The sequence below is a fragment of the Oncorhynchus gorbuscha genome, linkage group LG15 (genome assembly GCF_021184085.1).
Source record: "Oncorhynchus gorbuscha isolate QuinsamMale2020 ecotype Even-year linkage group LG15, OgorEven_v1.0, whole genome shotgun sequence".
NCBI lineage: Eukaryota > Metazoa > Chordata > Actinopteri > Salmoniformes > Salmonidae > Oncorhynchus > Oncorhynchus gorbuscha.
Genome location: NC_060187.1, coordinates 80655824 through 80674351, shown reverse-complemented (window position 1 = coordinate 80674351; position 18528 = coordinate 80655824). Strand labels below are relative to the sequence as shown.

The 18528-nt window shown below is 46.8% G+C and overlaps 1 protein-coding gene across 3 annotated transcripts; it reads right to left on the bottom strand.

Annotated features, from left to right (window-relative positions):
- Positions 1-5659: 5659 nt before the first annotated feature.
- Positions 5660-18485, bottom strand: LOC123998188 (regulation of nuclear pre-mRNA domain-containing protein 2-like). Of its 3 annotated transcripts, none has more exons than XM_046303199.1 (10): positions 18131-18484; positions 9550-9679; positions 9179-9336; positions 8994-9046; positions 8376-8502; positions 7297-7472; positions 6888-7191; positions 6533-6811; positions 6232-6411; positions 5660-6017 (listed from the first exon to the last, which is right to left on the bottom strand). In XM_046303199.1, the coding sequence occupies exons 1-10, from the start codon at positions 18345-18347 to the stop codon at positions 5890-5892; spliced, it is 1752 nt and encodes a 583-aa protein (XP_046159155.1). In that variant the 5' UTR covers positions 18348-18484; the 3' UTR covers positions 5660-5889. The 3 variants fall into 3 exon arrangements, with proteins under 3 accessions (XP_046159155.1, XP_046159156.1, XP_046159157.1); XM_046303200.1 differs by having other exon boundaries at positions 5890-6017; positions 6232-6408; positions 18131-18485; XM_046303201.1 differs by having other exon boundaries at positions 5890-6017; positions 6533-6808; positions 18131-18485.
- Between the last annotated feature and the right edge of the window lie 43 nt (positions 18486-18528).

Below are 18528 nucleotides of genomic sequence, written 5' to 3'. Positions count from 1 at the left end.
TGATTCCAAAATCTCATTAGGTGTAAAACTCCAAAATGATATTAGATCAGTGTCTAGGGGCAATGTCCTTCTCATTGGCTACTACCTTAAATATGGACCATTATGAAGCACAATTAAATACTTATTCACTGTCAATATCTCATACTGTGAACCCCACCACCACACAGATATGAGACGTGTGTACTCTCATAAGGTGAAACCTATTTATGTTTGTATGAAGAGCATCTCAATGGCTCTCATTGCATCCTTTCCTTCATCTACACTGATCTGAATGAAGGAAACCGGTGAAATAAATACTTCTAGCACACTTGCCCCACATTGCTTCCACCTATCTGGTCTTCTCAGAACAGTATATGAAGGTGATGAGAGGAAGCCACTGAGATGTGGTAATATTACAATATGATCTCAACTGCCTTTCATTAAATGGGATAGGGGTAATACATTTAAAGTACTGTGCAGTGACTGCACTGAATATTGGGTGGGTGGGTTACAGACTTCAATGCTTTCAACGCCAGATTTCAAGGTGCGTCATACATGCAGTGGACTGGTTTGGGAGGAACTATGGATGTGACAGCAAAGACATGTGGACTAGAGCTCTGTGCAAGGATGTGAACTACACAACCAAGAAAATCAGTGTCAATCAAAAAGGTTAAATGCAGATGGGTCGGGTAGATGCTGTTGGATGGAATCACGTGTGTATGTGTGTGTGTGTGTGTGTATAGAAAACAATAAATGGTAACCCACTTCTGGGTTAGGATCTTCAGACTCAATAATATAACTAATCTCACAATGGGTGTAATAGCATGGCAGTGACTACCTCACTCAACCAGAGGAGGCTGGTGAAGGGAGGATAACTCATAATAATGGATGGACTAGTATAAAACATGGAAAACCAGGTGTTTGATACCACTCAATTTATTCCGTTCCAGCCATTACTATGAGCCCGTCCTCCCCATCTGAAGTGCCACCAGCCACCACTGGTCTTAACCAATATGGTACAGTACTGTCTTCATGTCAGTGCTCTGTGGCCTGTTCCCCGTCACCAAATCAACCCCTAGTCTCTACTACGCACTTCACGTATATGAAAGGATTGGATAGGTGCAATACGGTAATAGCTGCACCTTGCCTCTGATTGGCTTACACCTATGTAATCCTCCCAGATCGACAAGTGCCTAAAAGGTAAGGCCAAGTGGTTGATTATGAATTGAATATTCATAAATGCAGAGGCTGTCTTTAAAACAAAAACACATGCAGTAGGACTCCATGGAGTGTGGTTCAAACTGTAAAGTCTTCATATGAAGTAAATGCCTGGCTGTATGTCTAAATTGTGCCAGTCATAGGTAAACATAGTAAATCCCTGAACTACAGGACAGCTCAGTGGTAGAGAGGAGAGCAGTAGCATCGGAAAGGATTGGACACTCAAAAGACTCATGATAGAACATCATTGATGATCATAAAAAGAATAGCAATGCATCTAAACACGGAGAACATAACACAACCACCCCTTCATGACTGAATCATTACATAGTTAATGCATACTATACACACACACCATTAGATTCCTCAAATCTTAAGCATTTTCACTCAAAACTTATTCAAAACAAACATATTTCAAACTCAAGAGTACATTGAATGACAATATTATTTAAACAAACTGTTCAAAGAAAATGATTACATCTCTGAATCCATCCTGGTGGCTCGCTGTCTAGCTGAAGTACGTAAAGTCATTAGTCTACTGTACAGCAGGGAAACGTGCACAAACCAACTGGCCTGCGTTAATCTGGTCATTATCAGCAGTGACAGAGAGAAGCATCACATCATACATACAGTCAGAGTGAGAGTAGAAGCTGCTCTGTACCATTGATTCAGAACAGCATCTCTTCCATTCAGAAATGTATAGCAGAACACTTTACACTGATAAACTAACACTGATGGGAAATTTAGAGGAGCATTTACATAGGTGTCCATTATCTTAATGAGTAATGAATGTTTGCAGACAATTCACTCATCACTTCTTCATTGGTGTTACTTGGTATTCTACAGTTGTAAATGTACAGCGTCAGAGGAAGGAAAGGAGGAAAGAGAAGAGACTAAATCTAGGAAAGGTAGCGAAGGGAACAGGTCAAAAGTAACAAACAAAAAGGACTTCTGGACTGGACAGAGACAGTGCACTGCACAGGCAAGTATAGATATTTTACATCTGACATGAGGTTACAGCCACAACAAAAATCACAGCAAGAAATCCAAAACAACTCAGAACAAATTAGCAGTTGGGGGAAAAAAATGACATTGTTTGTGCTGTTATAAGTAATGTTTCAGCATTTCAATTCAGCTTTGAATAACTAGACCAAAATAACATCTATCATACAGCTGCGACTGGTCTTACCGGTATCCATGACAACTGCTGCAACTGGTCTTACCGGTATCCATGACAACTGCTGAGACTGGTCTTACCGGTATCCATGACAGTGACTATCAAAGAAAGTAGTACCCTCCCATTGGTTGGGTTGAAACTGGATTTTATTAAAGACAATACAGGTAGCGATGGCCTAGTAGAGACAGCAGGTTCATAGTTCAAACTTCTAAAGCACCCGCCTCAACTACAGAGTCTCCGCAACTCATTATTATCTGTTAAATGCGTCTTTACACTGGACGATTCTTCACTCTCCTCCCCCCTCAGATTGGAGAAATGGAGATGGACAGAGTGGTGTTTTGTTAGAGCAATGAGAAGCACAAACATCGCTGCCTCTGTGTGTAACTACAGCTAAGGCTTCTTCACAATGGCGTCAATCACAAGTTAGCGAATCGCTATGACTCTGCTCTTAACACAAACAACCGAGGTTTAATAGTCGCAACACAGCCAACTCATTCACATTTAAAAGCTGAGAAATATACAGAGGGAAGAGAGACTTAAGCATGAAAACCTCTAGGAGAGAAACAAGGTTATTATTTAGAATACGATGCACTGGGAGCACGTTGGGGTTATGGTGGAGAAACTCCACAACAGCACTGATCATGAAGTCAGCACTCATTTAGATAACCAAATCCTATTGAGAAAAAGGGTTGTATTTAGGACACTCTCAGGGAGCAACTTTGTTCCTCCATCAAACACCCTCCCCATCTATCCCAACCTCCCTCCAGCCCATCCCATCTATCCCTCCAGCCCATCCCATCTCTCCCTCCAGCCCATCCCATCTCTCCCTCCAGCCCATCCATCCCTCCAGCCCATCCCATCCATCCCTCCAGCCCATCCCATCCATCCCTCCAGCCCATCCCGTCCATCCCTCCAGCCCATCCCGTCCATCCCTCCAGCCCATCCCGTCTATCCCTCCAGCCCATCCCATCCATCCCTCCAGCCCATCCCATCCATCCCTCCAGCCCATCCCATCCATCCCTCCAGCCCATCCCATCTATCCCTCCAGCCCATCCCATCTATCCCTCCAGCCCATCCCATCTATCCCTCCAGCCCATCCCATCTATCCCTCCAGCCCATCCCATCTATCCCTCCAGCCCATCCCATCTATCCCTCGCTCTCTCTCTCTCTCTGAAAGTGTTTATATCAGCTTATTCACACAATACCGGAGGTAAGTAGAATTTTAGTGAAATAGAATAACCACCTGTTTCTGTTTCTATTTGATCTGTGCTTGTCGTCTTCCTTCTAGTTCACACCTCCATTACTCCCTCACTGCTTTAGTGAGGGGAAGCAGAGAACATTGTTGCTCCTGGGGATTGGAGGAGGGGAGGGGGAGGCAGATTTGGTTTGGTTACCTATTTCATCCATAACACATAATTGCTAAGCTGGTACTGTATTGTGGTGAGGTGACGTGCTAGTTTGTGTCAAGGTGCGATCAGCTAAATGTAGTAAAACAAATGACTCCACTAGGATTAACATAGTGAGGACAGACTGGGCTCATACCATAAGGGTTCTACACATCTTCTCCCCGTGTTGGGTAGCTAGGTGTGTGGGTTGCTTTTCATTCAGCATGGGTTAACATTTCAATAGCGTGGGGGTAAGAAAGGTCTCTTGGGGGGGTAGAAGGGACCTCCTCGGCCCCCGCCGAATGGAGGGCCAGGACGCTTGCCCCCGCGGAACATGGGTGGCTCTCGGTTTAGGTGCGGGTGGACAGGGGGCAGCGAGGGTGGAGTAGAGGTCTCTGGGGGTGGAGTTGATGGGGGCAGGGGTTGGGGGAGGGTAGGCGCAGGAGGGACGGCGAGGGACGGTGGGGATGGTTGGGATTGGGGTGTCGGGGCTGGGCAGGCGGGCTAGCTGGAGGGTGCTGGAGCGGAGGAGCTTGGGGGCGAGGAAGCAGGGGGTCGCCTGAGGGAGAGGGAGGGGTGGAGGAGGGGGGTGGAGGAGGGAGGTTGATGCCATCCTTGACACGGCCCAATAAGGGAGGCGGGGCACCGGGGTGCCGGGCGGTGGAGAGGGGGTGCGTGGCGGGGAGTGAAATGCTCTTTGACTGTGCCGGGACGAGGCATCTTAGGGGGCTCCCCTAACAGAGAGGACATGAGGGGAGTGGGACCACCTTTACCCCCCCTGGGTCCCCCTCCCATCCCCCCTCGGTCTCCTCCGTCTGGGCGGACCTGGGGAGGGAGGGGAAGTTGGCGGTCAATGGGGACTAGAACCCCACCTACCATGACTGCCGAGGGGGAGGAAGTTGCGCGGGGGTGGAGGGAGCTGGGGCATGGGAGGGGGTGGAGGGCGTGGGATGGGTGGAGGAGGGGAGTTGAAGAAGGGAGGAGGGGGTGATGGTGGAGGTGTGAGGGGAGGGGACCCTGGGGGTTCTCCCCATGGTAGGGGGCATCTGAAACTGGGGTGGGGGCCGTGCGGATGAGGGTGGGGAGGGTGATTAGAATGAGGATGAGGAGGAAGGTGGTGGTGTGAGGTCGGGGGAGGCATGGGGGGTGAAGTCATGTCGTCAGAGCCGCCCTGGGGGGAAGGTGAGGGGGGCTGGGTATCCAGGTACCCTTCCTCATCATACCACATCCCTCCACCTGGCCTCCCCCCTTCTCCATCCCCGCGACGCAGCCCTTGTCCAATCACGCGGATACTTTCCACCGTCTGGATGCGCTCTCCGGTTGGCTGGCGGTTTGAGAAGCCCCCCAGTGATTGGAAAGGTGCTCCCTCTGTGCAAGGCGACACCAGCGTCTCAATACGGTGGTACTGCCCCCCCTCCCCGTCAGATGAGCCCCCACCATCCTCTCCTCCCCTCGTTCCACTCATTCCTCCCTCCTCTGACCCGCTGCTGGTCTTACGAGAACCTATGGATGCTCTCCTCTCTCCTTCGACTGCTCTGTTGTTCCCGTGACTCTTCCCGTGACTGTTCTGTCCATCCTTCTTCACCTTGCTGCTTCCCAGTGATGAAGAGCTAATCTTCCTCTTCGAATCTTCCTCCTTCAGCTTGGCGGCCTTCTTCCCCGCTCCGTAGCCTTGGAAACGAGAAGAGGAAGAGAGGAAGTCCACGTCGCTGCTGCTTCCTGTTGGGGTGATGACGGCGTCCCAAGGGTCACTGCGGTAGGCCGTGGGTGAAAGATCATGACCTATGGATGAGCCTAAGCTCTTGGGGTCACTGTTGAGGCCAAGGGGGTCGGAGGAGACACCCCCTGGTGTGTCCATGATTTCGTCCTGGGTGGGGGTGCCCCCGCTCTCATCCCTGACGGGGGTCCCGTCTACCCCGTCTCCCCCCAGCAGAGGGCTCCCATCCCCCAGGCCCAGACTGAACCCTGGGTTCCCCTGGAGGAAACGGTTGATCTTAGACTCTAGGCTGGGAGGAGAGACAGAGCGGCTAGGTAGAGAGGGAGGAGGAGGAGGAGTTGAGGCCTCTCGGTTTTTCTCCCAATCCCTGGCTCCCCTGCTCCTCTCAGGTGTGTCTCGTTTGAGACTGTTGGTCAGGGGGGGTTTGGTGTTGCTAGGAGTGGTGGGTGTGGGGGGGCCCTTGGCTGCTGAGGAGTCTGGGGAGGCATGGGAGGAGGGGCAGAGGAGGAGGAGCTACCAGACCTCAGCAGAGAGGACAGACCTGAGGAGAGAGAAGAGAAGATGGAGAGAAACAAAGATATGGGGAGAGAGAGAGAGGAAGTGGGGTGGGTGGAGATAATTACACCAGCAGATACACAAGTTACTCAACATAAAAAGTGCCCCCCAAAACAATTTCAACAGAAGCCTTGCATTTTCCATCTCAAAGTCGGTCTATAAATCTGCCTGTGTGGTTTACTATCTTATGTGTGTCTCACTCTGTGTTTGGGTCTTTGACAGGGCGTTGAGGATGCCTTCAGGGGTGACGTTCACTCTGGACAGGATGCTGGCCAGGGCTGGGCTAGGAGGGGTGGGGCCAACTGGGGTTTTGGAGGAAGATGATTGGCCAGAGGGGGTGGTGGGAGTTCCAGGGGAGGGGCGAGACACAGGGCTGGCTGCTGAGAGAGACAGAGACACAGAGAGAAAGAGAGAGAACAATCTTATTATGCAAACATGTTATAACATTTCTGTACCAGCGTGTCACAGAATCCATATATTAACTTAAATCCACACACACACCTGTGTTCTTCATGGCTGATGTGATACTGCTCAGTATGGAGCTGATCTTGCCCAGGTCCACATTGGCCAGGTTCATTCCCAGAGGAGCGGTTGGACCGCTAGGACCACTCACACCCGCGCTCGTAGGGGCGCTGAGGGTCACTGGCGTGGGGGTAGACGAGGCTGCCTTTTTGAGTGGGGATTCGGTGGAGGTTCGAATGAGTGTGACAGGGGCGGGTTTTGCTGCGGTCTTGGAGCTGGTCACCTTGGAAACGGTGGCTGATGACGACTGCTTCTCTGCTGATGGAAACAAGGGGTTAACGTGTTTATTTTGACAAGGTTTAGTCTCATTGAGAATTCCCTACTGCCATCTCACCTGTGTTGGCTGTCTCCATGTCCTCCTCAGACAGATCCATGTCCTCCACATCTCTGTTGTCCCCCTCTCTCACAACCCCCACGTCCCTCTCGTCCATGGCACTCCCATCCAGGTCCGGGTCAAAGCCCAGCCTACCCCCTTGGTCTCCTCCCAGCCCCAGGAAGGGGGAGTCAGAGCCGGTGGGTGAGGGAGCGTCCTCAGAGGGGGAGGGGATGGGAGAGTCCTCGGGACCGGGAAGGGAGGACTTGAGGGCATCCAGTTTACGTTTGAGGTTGACCACGCGGTTGGCAAAGGTTTTGTAGGCCTTGAAAATTAGAACCATAGAATTAGATGTATTAAATATTGATTTGAGTATTTATTTGATAGATGACGATCAGATTGGTTGCCTGAATGATTGGTTGATACTCACGCTGGCCACGATCTTAACTTCTTTGTATTGCATCTCATAGAAGACGTCTGCATTTCCTAGAGCCTCCAGCAGAGGGGGACCTACAGGCATCTGGTTCTCCAGGAAACTGACAAACTCCTGCAGCTTCTGACTGCCCTCTTCAAAGTCCTTGGCAAACTTGTTCCCTCCGGCCTTGTCTGGGGTAGAGATGGACGAGGACAAGAGTAAAATAAGTCATTTAAACAAGAGTACACAGAGGCCAGCTGCACCAATATGTCGGAGATAACACCGCAAAGTAGGCGACAGAAGTCAGCTTCTATGTGCCCGGCCGCCACAAGGAGTCGCTAGAGCGCGATGGAACAAGGATATCCCAGTCGGCCAAACCCTCCCTAACCCAGACGACGCTGGGCCAATTGTGCACCGCCTCATGGGTCTCACGGTCACGGCCAGCTGCGACACAACCCGGGATCGAACCTGGATCTGTAGTGACGCCTCTATCACTGATCAGTGTCTTAGACTGCCGCACCACACAGGAGGGCTACTCTGATTGTAAAGCAAAGCAAAGCAAAGCAAAGTGCTTAATATTAGGAAAGTTGAGAAATAAATATAGGAGGCCTAGACTATAGAAAGCTGATGGGATTCTCCTCTTTTGAGGCCATCAAAACTCTGCTTTCTCACGCAATTGAATAGCGTAGCCTATAGAAATGTTGTGCAACATGGGCTTATAGGAACTTTATTATATGCATCAACCAGCTATGAGCTGACTCTCGCTACACAACAGGTGATCCTATTCCCCCTCAAACTCTTAACGCCAGGGCTCTCATGAAGTGTTCCATTTGATTTTCCATTGCATTGATGTCAGAGTGATTTGAGGGTCAATAGAGCGCTGAGTACCAGGCCATTAGCAAGTTTGGTAGGCTACTACTGACTATAGGGGACATCAGGGCGCAGTTTTGGAGACGCCTAGTTACTGTGATTCAACGGTCACGTGGAATTTGACTGCAGTCATGACGACTCGTGACTGCCGGTGTGGCGGTAATACGGTCACCTTAACAGCCCTAGGCATGAACCCTGGCCTTAACCCTGTTTTGACCACTGACCTTTGAGTCTCTTGAGAGCCTCCGTGCTGCAGACGTCCACTCTGAGAGCTGTCAGCTGGGTCTCCCTCATCTCCTCCTCCTCCACCACCCGTTTGAAGCCTGCCAGCTGCTCGATGAACGACTGGGGCTGGAGAGAGAGGGGGAAGGAAAGAGGGAGGGCGTGGGGAAGGAGGGAAAGAGTATTATTGTGTGCAACTCCATCAAGGGCCAATCATCAGTTGAAACAATAAAGCATCATCCCCGCCACTGTTTGGGTAAAATGCTGAGGGATAGGGCTGAAGAAAAGTAACCACTCAAAATCATAGACAGAGCTATTGATACAAGGACTGACCATCCATGATATCAACATTATCGTTTTAACCATGTTTGCAGGCTATATAGTGTTCGTTTACATTTGTTGTTTACAAATATTGGAGCAAAACAAGCTTAAATTTGGGGTTCTGTTGGGGTGTGACAGTTGAACTAAGCTCATGAGGCATTTATAAAAGTTATATTCTTCAAGAATCAATGGGTACAAATCATTAATTTATCAAAACCAAAAATGGGTGAAGCAACTGCAGATTACCCCTTTAAAAGGGTCAAAGCAATTTAGCAGAGGACAGAAAGAAACACACTTACTAGGAAATCAGCCACAATCTTGGACTTCAGGGCAGCTTTGGGGTTGACTGGGGCTACAGGACAAAACCACAACACAACACACTGACCTGTTGACTCATACAGACCCAGAGGTTACAGAAATAGAGAGAGACGGCAAAAGGAAAAGATGGTGAGGAGAGAAAGAAATAGGAGCATAGGAGACTGACCTGGCGGGGGAGGAGTCTCTTTAGCCTTCTCTTTCTCCCTCTCTCTCTCCTTCTTGGCCAGGTTGGCTTTGAGCTGAGTGATGAGTTCCTCAGGATAGACATTTCTCTCCTCCCATATAGTGAAGATCCGCTCCACTGACTTACGCACCTTCGGGTCTCTGGCAAGACAACAGGTCAAAGGGCAAGAGGTTAGAAGGGCACAGATTCAGTCAGCAAGAGATTGGTGGTCAATGTCATCATACAAGGGCTCATCCTAACTTCCACCTGAATCAGATGTTTACTTAGTCTCCCCATTGACAATTAAAACATGCCTCAAATGGAAGTTAGGATGTGCCTCACAATATTCATATAATCCAGCGCAGTTCACTCACTTGACCATTAGTGCAGCGTTGGGGAGCACCTCAGCGAAGGCTGAGCGGTAGACGATGGCGTTCTTTCTCTTGCAGTTCTGTATTACATCATTGGCTAGATAGAACAGATTCAGGCGGTGGTTGGTGTCCGCTGATGGAGAGAAGGAGGAGAGGAAGACAGGGAAGAAGAAGAATAGGTGGAGGAAGAAGCCTGATGTTTAACCACATCAAAAACCTTGACCAGCCTAAGCGTAGACCACCCTAGTCCTGTGGATGACCTGCCTAAACCTAGACCACCCTCAGCCAGTGCAAGACCTGCCTAAACCTAGACCACCCTCGCCCAGTGGATGACCAACCTAAACCTAGACCACCCTCGCCCAGTGGATGACTTGCCTAAACCTAGACCACCCTCGCCCAGTGCAGGACCTGCCTAAACCTAGACCACCCTCGCCCAGTGGATGACCTGCCTAAACCTAGACCACCCTCGCCCAGTGGATGACCAGCCTAAACCTAGACCGCCCAGTGGATGACCAGCCTAAACCTAGACCGCCCCGTGGATGACCAGCCTAAACCTAGACCGCCCCGTGGATGACCAGCCTAAACCTAGACCGCCCTGTGGATGACCAGCCTAAACCTAGACCGCCCTGTGGATGACCAGCCTAAACCTAGACTGCCCTGTGGAAGACCTATTAGCTCATGCATTTGCTAATCAATTCTGGAAATATAGCAAAACCAACCAGTGTCGATGGGAAACTTCACTGAAATGATAAACAATGCAGTGCTTTTACTAAGTGACAGACAGATGTCATGACAAGCTGATATTCACTTTTCTATCTAATGCATAATTAACGCACAGACAAAACATCATTACTGCAGCGCACACTTTTTTCAACTGAAGCCCTGTGTTACAGGCAAGGCTAAGACATGGAAACCAAATAGGCTTGTCATGCAGGTAAATGGAGTCCAACATAAATGAAGCCTGGTTGTTGGGGGAAACACACAGCCTGAACAGCAATATAAAGGCTCTAACGTCTCCCTCCCTGAATATATGAAGATCCAGTTGAACATGTTCAAAGATGTAAAATGCAACACGGTAGAGTCACAATGTCAATAATCATGTTCAGCACCGCCACCGATTCATTCATGACACATTGTTTTCAGCAGACAGCGTTGTCACACTCCGACACAAGACAGTGTTCATGACATTCATGTAATTTAAAAAATGTAAATGACTCAAAGCTGGAGAACGCCATACATTCAGAAGCCTGCACACCCAGAGTTAAGGTATTTCAAAGTGACAGCTGATGGAGTAGGGAAAACAGACACAAATCAAACCCAGATCAGGTTCTGATGCAGACAAGACTAGAAACGGTATGTACAAGTCCCACAATATCAATTAGGGTCATTGAAGCCAGTTGATAAACTGAAAGTGATATTAGCCTACGCCCTACAGCCTCAGCATCTTGTGCAGGACAGCTGTGATGACTAGTGTAAACCAACTAAGTAGGGTATATCTTAGTAAATGGTAACAAAATAAACAGATGCATTACCACTTTGTAACATAAAATAACAATACAGAAGCCTTTCATACATCTCAGTTGAGTCCAAGTGGGGAAAGGTTGTCAAGTCAAAGGAGAGAAACGTCCACCCTGACTCCCCATGGGAAGATGCCTTCAGGGAGGACGAGTTGGAAAGTATTCAACCAGGTGAGGAAGAGATTAAGACTAGGCACAGAACAGTAAACAACCAGAACTATGCTGTCTACAGCACGCAAACCAAACAGTGTGGGCTCCTGAGGGGCGCAGCAGGCACTGCATCTCAGTGCAAGAGGCGTCACTACAGTCCCTGGTTCGAATCCAGGCTGTATCACATTCAGCCGTGATTGGGAGTCCCATAGGGCAGCACACAATTGGCCCAGGGTGGTCCGGGTTTGGCCAGGGTAGGCAGTCATTGTAAATAAGAACGTGTTAACTGACTTGCCTAGCACTGTGGATTGAATCGAGCCCCAAGATATCCAATGAATGTAACAATGAGTTCTAATTCATATCCTAAGTTCATTACATGAAACGACTCTTCTTCGAAAAGATCCTGGAGTCAGAAAATAGAACTTGCTGAAGTCTAGGCCTAACTAAGTCTAGGCCTAACTAAGTCTAGGCCTAACTAAGTCTAGGCCTAACTAAGTCTGAGTGGTGGGGAAGGGGAAACAGTTGGAAAATATAAAACAAACAATCGCTTTCAATGGCAACAGGGTCCCAGCTTCCTTCCCTGGCCTAAGCTATATTGTAAAGATCCGTCCAAATCTTCAGTTGAGAATATTGCAGAATGATTATGGACTAGGACATGTGATTGGGTGTAAATGTGGGGCCTTGGATGGAACACCTGTTGCACACACAGGAGTGTGACTGAGCATCACTGTTCTACTACAGCCGACACCGTAGTTTAGGTGGACACAGACCAACGAACACAGACACACGTCTGGGGGTTTAAAGTTTCAACATCCAAAGCCATAGTGATGGGGGGGTGTATACAGTGGGGCAAAAAAGTATTTCGTCAGCCACCAATTGTGCAAGTTCTCCCACTTAAAAAGATGAGAGAGGCCTGTAATGTTCATCATAGGTACACTTCAACTATGACAGACAAAATGAGAAAAAAAATATACAGAATTTATTTGCAAATGATGGTGTTTGTTTAGAGCACTTATTTCCATGACTGATCAAAACGTTCTCATGGTCCTCTAGTGCCTCTGCAGCGGACATATGGTGAGCAATATCTTTGGAACTTCAAATCGCAATAAACTCTTAGTATCAAAATCACAATACACATAGTATCAGCACCAAAGTATGGCGATAATATGCTATTGTGAGGTACCTGGCAATTTGGCCAGGCAGACGGCGATGCCACGTGAACCATGAGGGGAACGGCACCTCAGTACCTCCAGGCTCTGATCAGGCCCTACACCCAAATAAGGGCACTGCGTTCATCCACCTCTGGCCTGCTCGCCTCCCTACCACTGTACAGTTGCTCAGCTCAGTCAAAACTGTTCGCTGCTCTGGCTCCCCAATGGTGGAACAAACTTCACGACGCCAGGACAGCGGAGTCAATCACCACCTTCCGGAGACACCTGAAACCCCACCTCTTTAAGGAACACCTAGGATAGGATAAAGTAATCCTTCTCACCCCCTCCCCCCTTAAAATATTTAGATGCACTATTGTAAAGTGGTTGTTCCACTGGATGTCATAAGGTGAATGCACCAATTTGTAAGTCGCTCTGGATAAGAGCGTCTGCTAAATGACTTAAATAAATAAATGAAATGAAATAAATGAACCATCAGTTAGCAATCATGGGCAAATGATGCATGTCAACAGGCATTACAACAGCATTAGGCTTAGCGTAAAGAGAGACAGCCCATTTGCAGAAATTGGTTCCGAAACCTTTTCTGTTCCGTGACACACATAAAAGATTTTCAGTACCACCACCAGGGGGACCAGTGGTTCCTCCTGATCCAACACAGAACTCCCTGACCTAGTACAAGCCAGCCAGGACCAGATATTTTGGGTACCTAATTAGCACGCTTTAAGCCTTCCAAACCAAACCGCGATGAACTCAAGTTGTAGTGGTAAAATATGTACCACTACCTGCACCAGCTCAGGTACAGTAGGATTCATTTTGCAAATGGAAAAAATGTATGTGTTCAGAAACAGAACATAGGCCCCTAATACTGTAAACAATAAACACTTATACGTTTTCTCAATCTCATAGCAGAAACATGTGACCGAGATTAACCAACAGTTAGTTATTTCCAGTTGGTCATGCAACACATAACAGTATTTTCTCTGGAATATTTATTTGCATTGGGGGAGACCCAATTTTTTATTTTTTTATTTCACCTTTATTTAACCAGGTAGGCAAGTTGAGAACAAGTTCTCATTTACAATTGCGACCTGGCCAAGATAAAGCATAGCAGTTCGACAGATACAACGACACAGAGTTACACATGGAGTAAAACAAACATACAGTCAATAATACAGTATAAACAAGTCTATATACAATGTGAGCAAATTAGGTGAGAAGGGAGGTAAAGGCAAAAAAGGCCATGGTGGCAAAGTGAATACAATATAGCAAGTAAAACACTGGAATGGTAGTTTTGCAATGGAAGAATGTGCAAAGTAGAAATAAAAATAATGGGGTGCAAAGGAGCAAAATAAATAAATAAATTAAATACAGTTGGGAAAGAGGTAGTTGTTTGGGCTAAATTATAGGTGGGCTATGTACAGGTGCAGTAATCTGTAAGATGCTCTGACAGTTGGTGATTAAAGCTAGTGAGGGAGATAAGTGTTTCCAGTTTCAGAGATTTTTGTAGTTCGTTCCAGTCATTGGCAGCAGAGAACTGGAAGGAGAGGCGGCCAAAGAAAGAATTGGTTTTGGGGGTGACTAGAGAGATATACCTGCTGGAGCGTGTGCTACAGGTGGGAGATGCTATGGTGACCAGCGAGCTGAGATAAGGGGGGACTTTACCTAGCAGGGTCTTGTAGATGACATGGAGCCAGTGGGTTTGGCGACGAGTATGAAGCTAGGGCCAGCCAACGAGAGTGTACAGGTCGCAATGGTGGGTAGTATATGGGGCTTTGGTGACAAAACGGATTGCACTGTGATAGACTGCATCCAATTTGTTGAGTAGGGTATTGGAGGCTATTTTGTAAATGACATCGCCAAAGTTGAGGATTGGTAGGATGGTCAGTTTTACAAGGGTATGTTTGGCAGCATGAGTGAAGGATGCTTTGTTGCGAAATAGGAAGTTCTAGATTTAACTTTGGATTGGAGATGTTTGATATGGGTCTGGAAGGAGCGTTTACAGTCTAACCAGACACCTAAGTATTTGTAGTTGTCCACGTATTCTAAGTCAGAGCCGTCCAGAGTAGTGATGTTGGACAGGCGGGTAGGTGCAGCGATCGGTTGAAGAGCATGCATTTGGTTTTACTTGTATTTAAGAGCAATTGGAGGCCACGGAAGGAGAGTTGTATGGCATTGAAGCTTGCCTGGAGGGTTGTTAACACAGTGTCCAAAGAAGGGCCGGAAGTATACAGAATGGTGTCGTCTGCGTAGAGGTGGATCAGGGACTCACCAGCAGCAAGAGCGACCTCATTGATGTATACAGAGAAGAGAGTAACATATGTTTAAAATTATTTTAACTATTTGACCATGCATATAGCTTATGCATGGTCCATATTATCAGGTATGCTATTAGCATCATCACCTGTAGCCCAACGGATGCAGCATAGAGGCTATAAATAAATAGGCTGAAGCATGGTGTTGCTTATCTGCATTTACCCTATTGGGCTTATCATTAGCTAGATCCCAAATGTGATCTTTTAACTAGTTAGCATCCTATTAGTGAAATGTCCCAAAAAACTTGCATAAATAGTGAATATAATGTAGCCCTGTCTACCGGTTAGTTATTCCGACACTTGGGGTATAACGCAACCCCCCTGCCTCTACTTCTCACCGAAACCACTCCCCCCCCAAACACTTTCCCTGGTTGCCACTGCTCTTGCTCGACTAAAAATGGCATCTGTTTCAGCACTATTTTTTTGTCACCCCTCAAAAACAAGCGAGGAAGGGTGGTGTTTCACCCCAAGGTACCTTACGGATTGTTACATTTAGCCCCACTCTCCCCTATACACTCACAGCAAATTACAGTGATAATGTGCTTAACCATGATGCTGCTAAAAACCTCTGGTGCAGTTGGCACATATTCAGGAGTTAAGAAATAAATCAAGTAGAAATGGAAAGCTGACAACACCCTCTTTTTAACAAATGCCATTAAAACTGCTTTTCCCTGCGGTCGCAAGAGTTGTTGTGCATCCGTTTGTCAGATTGCTTTAGGGAGGGAAACCTGTACTCATAACATGAATGAATCTCAAGAGGGAAATAGATGAACTATTCTACTATGCAGTTATCTGATTTGTCTAGCATTACATTTTGTTTGCAGGGGAAAAGTAAATGTTGACTGGACTGTTCTAGCATTAAAAAGTGTGCCTCGACAGAAATATTTATGTTTCATATTTTTGGGGCGTGACTGCAATGATCTTGCCGTGGCGCAGCGCCACAATTAAATGAGTGCAGTGGAAACACTGCATTACAACACAACCCTAGGAACGGAACCGTTAACACGGACATCCAACATACCGGGAAAATTAAAACATTTGAGTTGAAAGTTTAACCTGGACAACGAAGCCTACAACTCACCAACTTTATCTTTGGTTGACTGAGTTCAAAAGCTAGTTTGAATGTTTGAGGACATCATAGATAAAGCACAGCACCATAGACAATAGATATACATGTGGTTGAGCCAATGACAGGGACAGAGAGAGATGGGAACACATACAACCGTGCAAATGTTTAGTCTACTGCAGTGCAATTCATTTTTAATTAAAGAAAACTGCTCAGGGCAATGAAAGCATTGAAAACCAGCTAAACCTTTATAGCTGGAGGCAAGGAAAGTGGACAACATCCGTTTCCATAAACAACAAAACACTGGCATATCTATTTCCATGACATATCACACCACGCACTTCATTAAATAACCCCTCAAAAACACAATGAATGACATAGTCAAAGTTTAGGTCTAGGCCAACACTAGCTAGAATTTAACCCCAGTGTTTGACAAATATAGACAGCTATGCCAAACACTGGAGTTAAGATCTTAGCTAGGCCTACCCAGGGGCATTGCGAGGTGCCACCCCTGAAATATGATTGGCCACCCTTAGTGTCCCGCCATTCTCATTGGGTCAGAGCACTGTCAATCTGGCTCAGATTGGAGAGAAAGGACAGTGGGTTTGTTCTGGTGGGAAGGCTGTTTGATTGGCTGGCTGGCTTTTTTGGGACGACAGAGAGTTGATGAAAGCAGTGCAGAGGTGGAAAATGTCTAGGTAACTGCTGTTTGACTTGACAGCAAACTAAACTAGTTTCCCAGTGTAGCTGTTTATTGCTGTAGACTATGGCATGTGTTTGTTCTAGAATGTTATGCATGTTCCTTATTGACTGAGGTGAATAAAACTACAGCAGCCAAAGTGATAATGGCTGGAGTTATTTTTGCCATTCCCCAAATAGCATTTTAGAGCTTTTAAATTGTATAGAAACACATCTTAAACTTTTAAAAATGTATTGGATGGGGGAGTTAACACTGGACATGGTGGTAGTATCTAATTTGAATACAGATCAATACAGATCACTTCAAATGTATTTATTTTAATACATTTGGGCAGATACAAATTAACAGTTGAAACAGCAGAGGTGGCAACAAGTCTCAGAGTGGGAGGGCACATATTTTCCACTGGGCCTGGAGTTCTTCCTGGTCTGATAACCTAACCAGGTAAAACACCAGACCTTATGACAGTGATTAATCAGTTGTAAAAAGGTTTTATATGGACTATACTGGGACCAGTTTTTCTAATCAGGTCAGAAAACTCCTGGCCCTGGGGAGGATGAAAACCCTGTCAGACTGCAGCAACCTTGTACTTGTTCATATGAATTATGTTTTAAAACACAGACAGACGGAGACCACTATGAATGGACAATAGAACTCCGGGCTGAGGTTGCTTTATGCAGGTTTGTATATCATGTAATGTTTAGGTGTAGGATGCTGCAACATTCATGAAAAGAGATTTTGCTTATGTCTGTCGGGGATGACGTGCGATCACATTTACTAAATAAATAGACCTATGCAGGACAGTGCAGTGATCCGATGTGCAGGACAGCAACTGTGTGCGAGTTGACTCATAAGGAAAATATGCCCCCCCCCCCCCCCCAAAAAACGTACTTTGTCCCTCTTTTGAATGCCTTTGTCGATATTTTGTATTAAACTAAACCAACTCGTTTGCCGACGGGCCTGAAACAGTTATGCAATACAATGCGTCGTATTTTAAGACAATTTAACGCTTTTTGTTATAAAATGTGCTAATTTCCCATGGCCACACGACTGATGTTGGCCCCCTCTTTGCCACCCCGTTGAAACAACCATACAATCGACCCTAGGCCTAACCCAGATTTCTTCCTAAAGACCGTTTTTTCAGCCCACTTGCTTACCCAGCAACATGTATCACCTGTGCTCTGTCAACACTACCCCCATTTTAACTCAAATTCAAACACATTTGATAGTTTGGCTAGCTAGCTAATTACCTGGCTCCCATCTCATCTGCAAAAACATTGCACCTGTTTTGTGCGCATCGCACGCGCTATGTCGAACCATATGCGGAGACCGGTCAGGTTCGAGCAAACGAAGTTGATCACACATCGCTAACTAACGTTAATATACATAACGATATGCTGAACTGCAGCTACTGGTAGGCACTAACTACCTTACTATAACTAGTTAGTTACATTAGCTTGCAAGGCAGCTAACTATAAGTACAAAGCACACGTTTTATTACCCATCTTATTTTAGCTATGCATGAACTTTATGGAGTCAACATTAAGTCGGTAACACATTAGGAACATAATTGATTAGCTAACGTGTGTATAGTAGCAGGGAAAGCTAGCTAACGTGTGTATAGTAGCAGGGAAAGCTAGCTAACGAATGACAAGCTAACGTTAGCTACTCACATTTCTTGAGCCACTTCATCCAGTACCGAACGATAAGGCTGTGATACTTTTTACTTTCAATGCACCAGGTCGACAGTCCCTGTATAGACTCCATAGTGTTGGATACTCCTTGGAATCTGCGGTCCAGGGTGGCCTCCAAAGCGCCGCGGCCACCATGGCCGCTAACAGCTCCAGAACCCGCCGCCATTTTTCCAGTCCTCTCTGGTACTGCAGACATGGACACCGCAATGAGTCATGAAGGTAGCAAAAGTGTGACAGACAGGCGAGAGGAGACACGCCCCCTACAGATCTAGGGTCAGATTCTGAAAACTGTTGGAGGGGCAGGCAACTTTAACAGTTTGACCAAAATTTACAACCCGAAAGGGTTGTATGTTACAGGTTGGTTGTATCCAATCGCA

Excerpts from the sequence above, each read along its gene's own strand:
- LOC123998188 (XM_046303199.1), bottom strand. The coding sequence starts at position 18,347 with ATGTCTGCAGTACCAGAGAGGACTGGAAAAATGGCGGCGGGTTCTGGA. Across the intron at positions 6,812-6,887 it reads CATGGAGACAGCCAACACAG|CAGAGAAGCAGTCGTCATCA; the intron begins GTGAGATGGCAG and ends TGTTTCCATCAG. Across the intron at positions 6,018-6,231 it reads GTCAAAGACCCAAACACAGA|GTCTGTCCTCTCTGCTGAGG; the intron begins GTGAGACACACA and ends CTCTCTCCTCAG.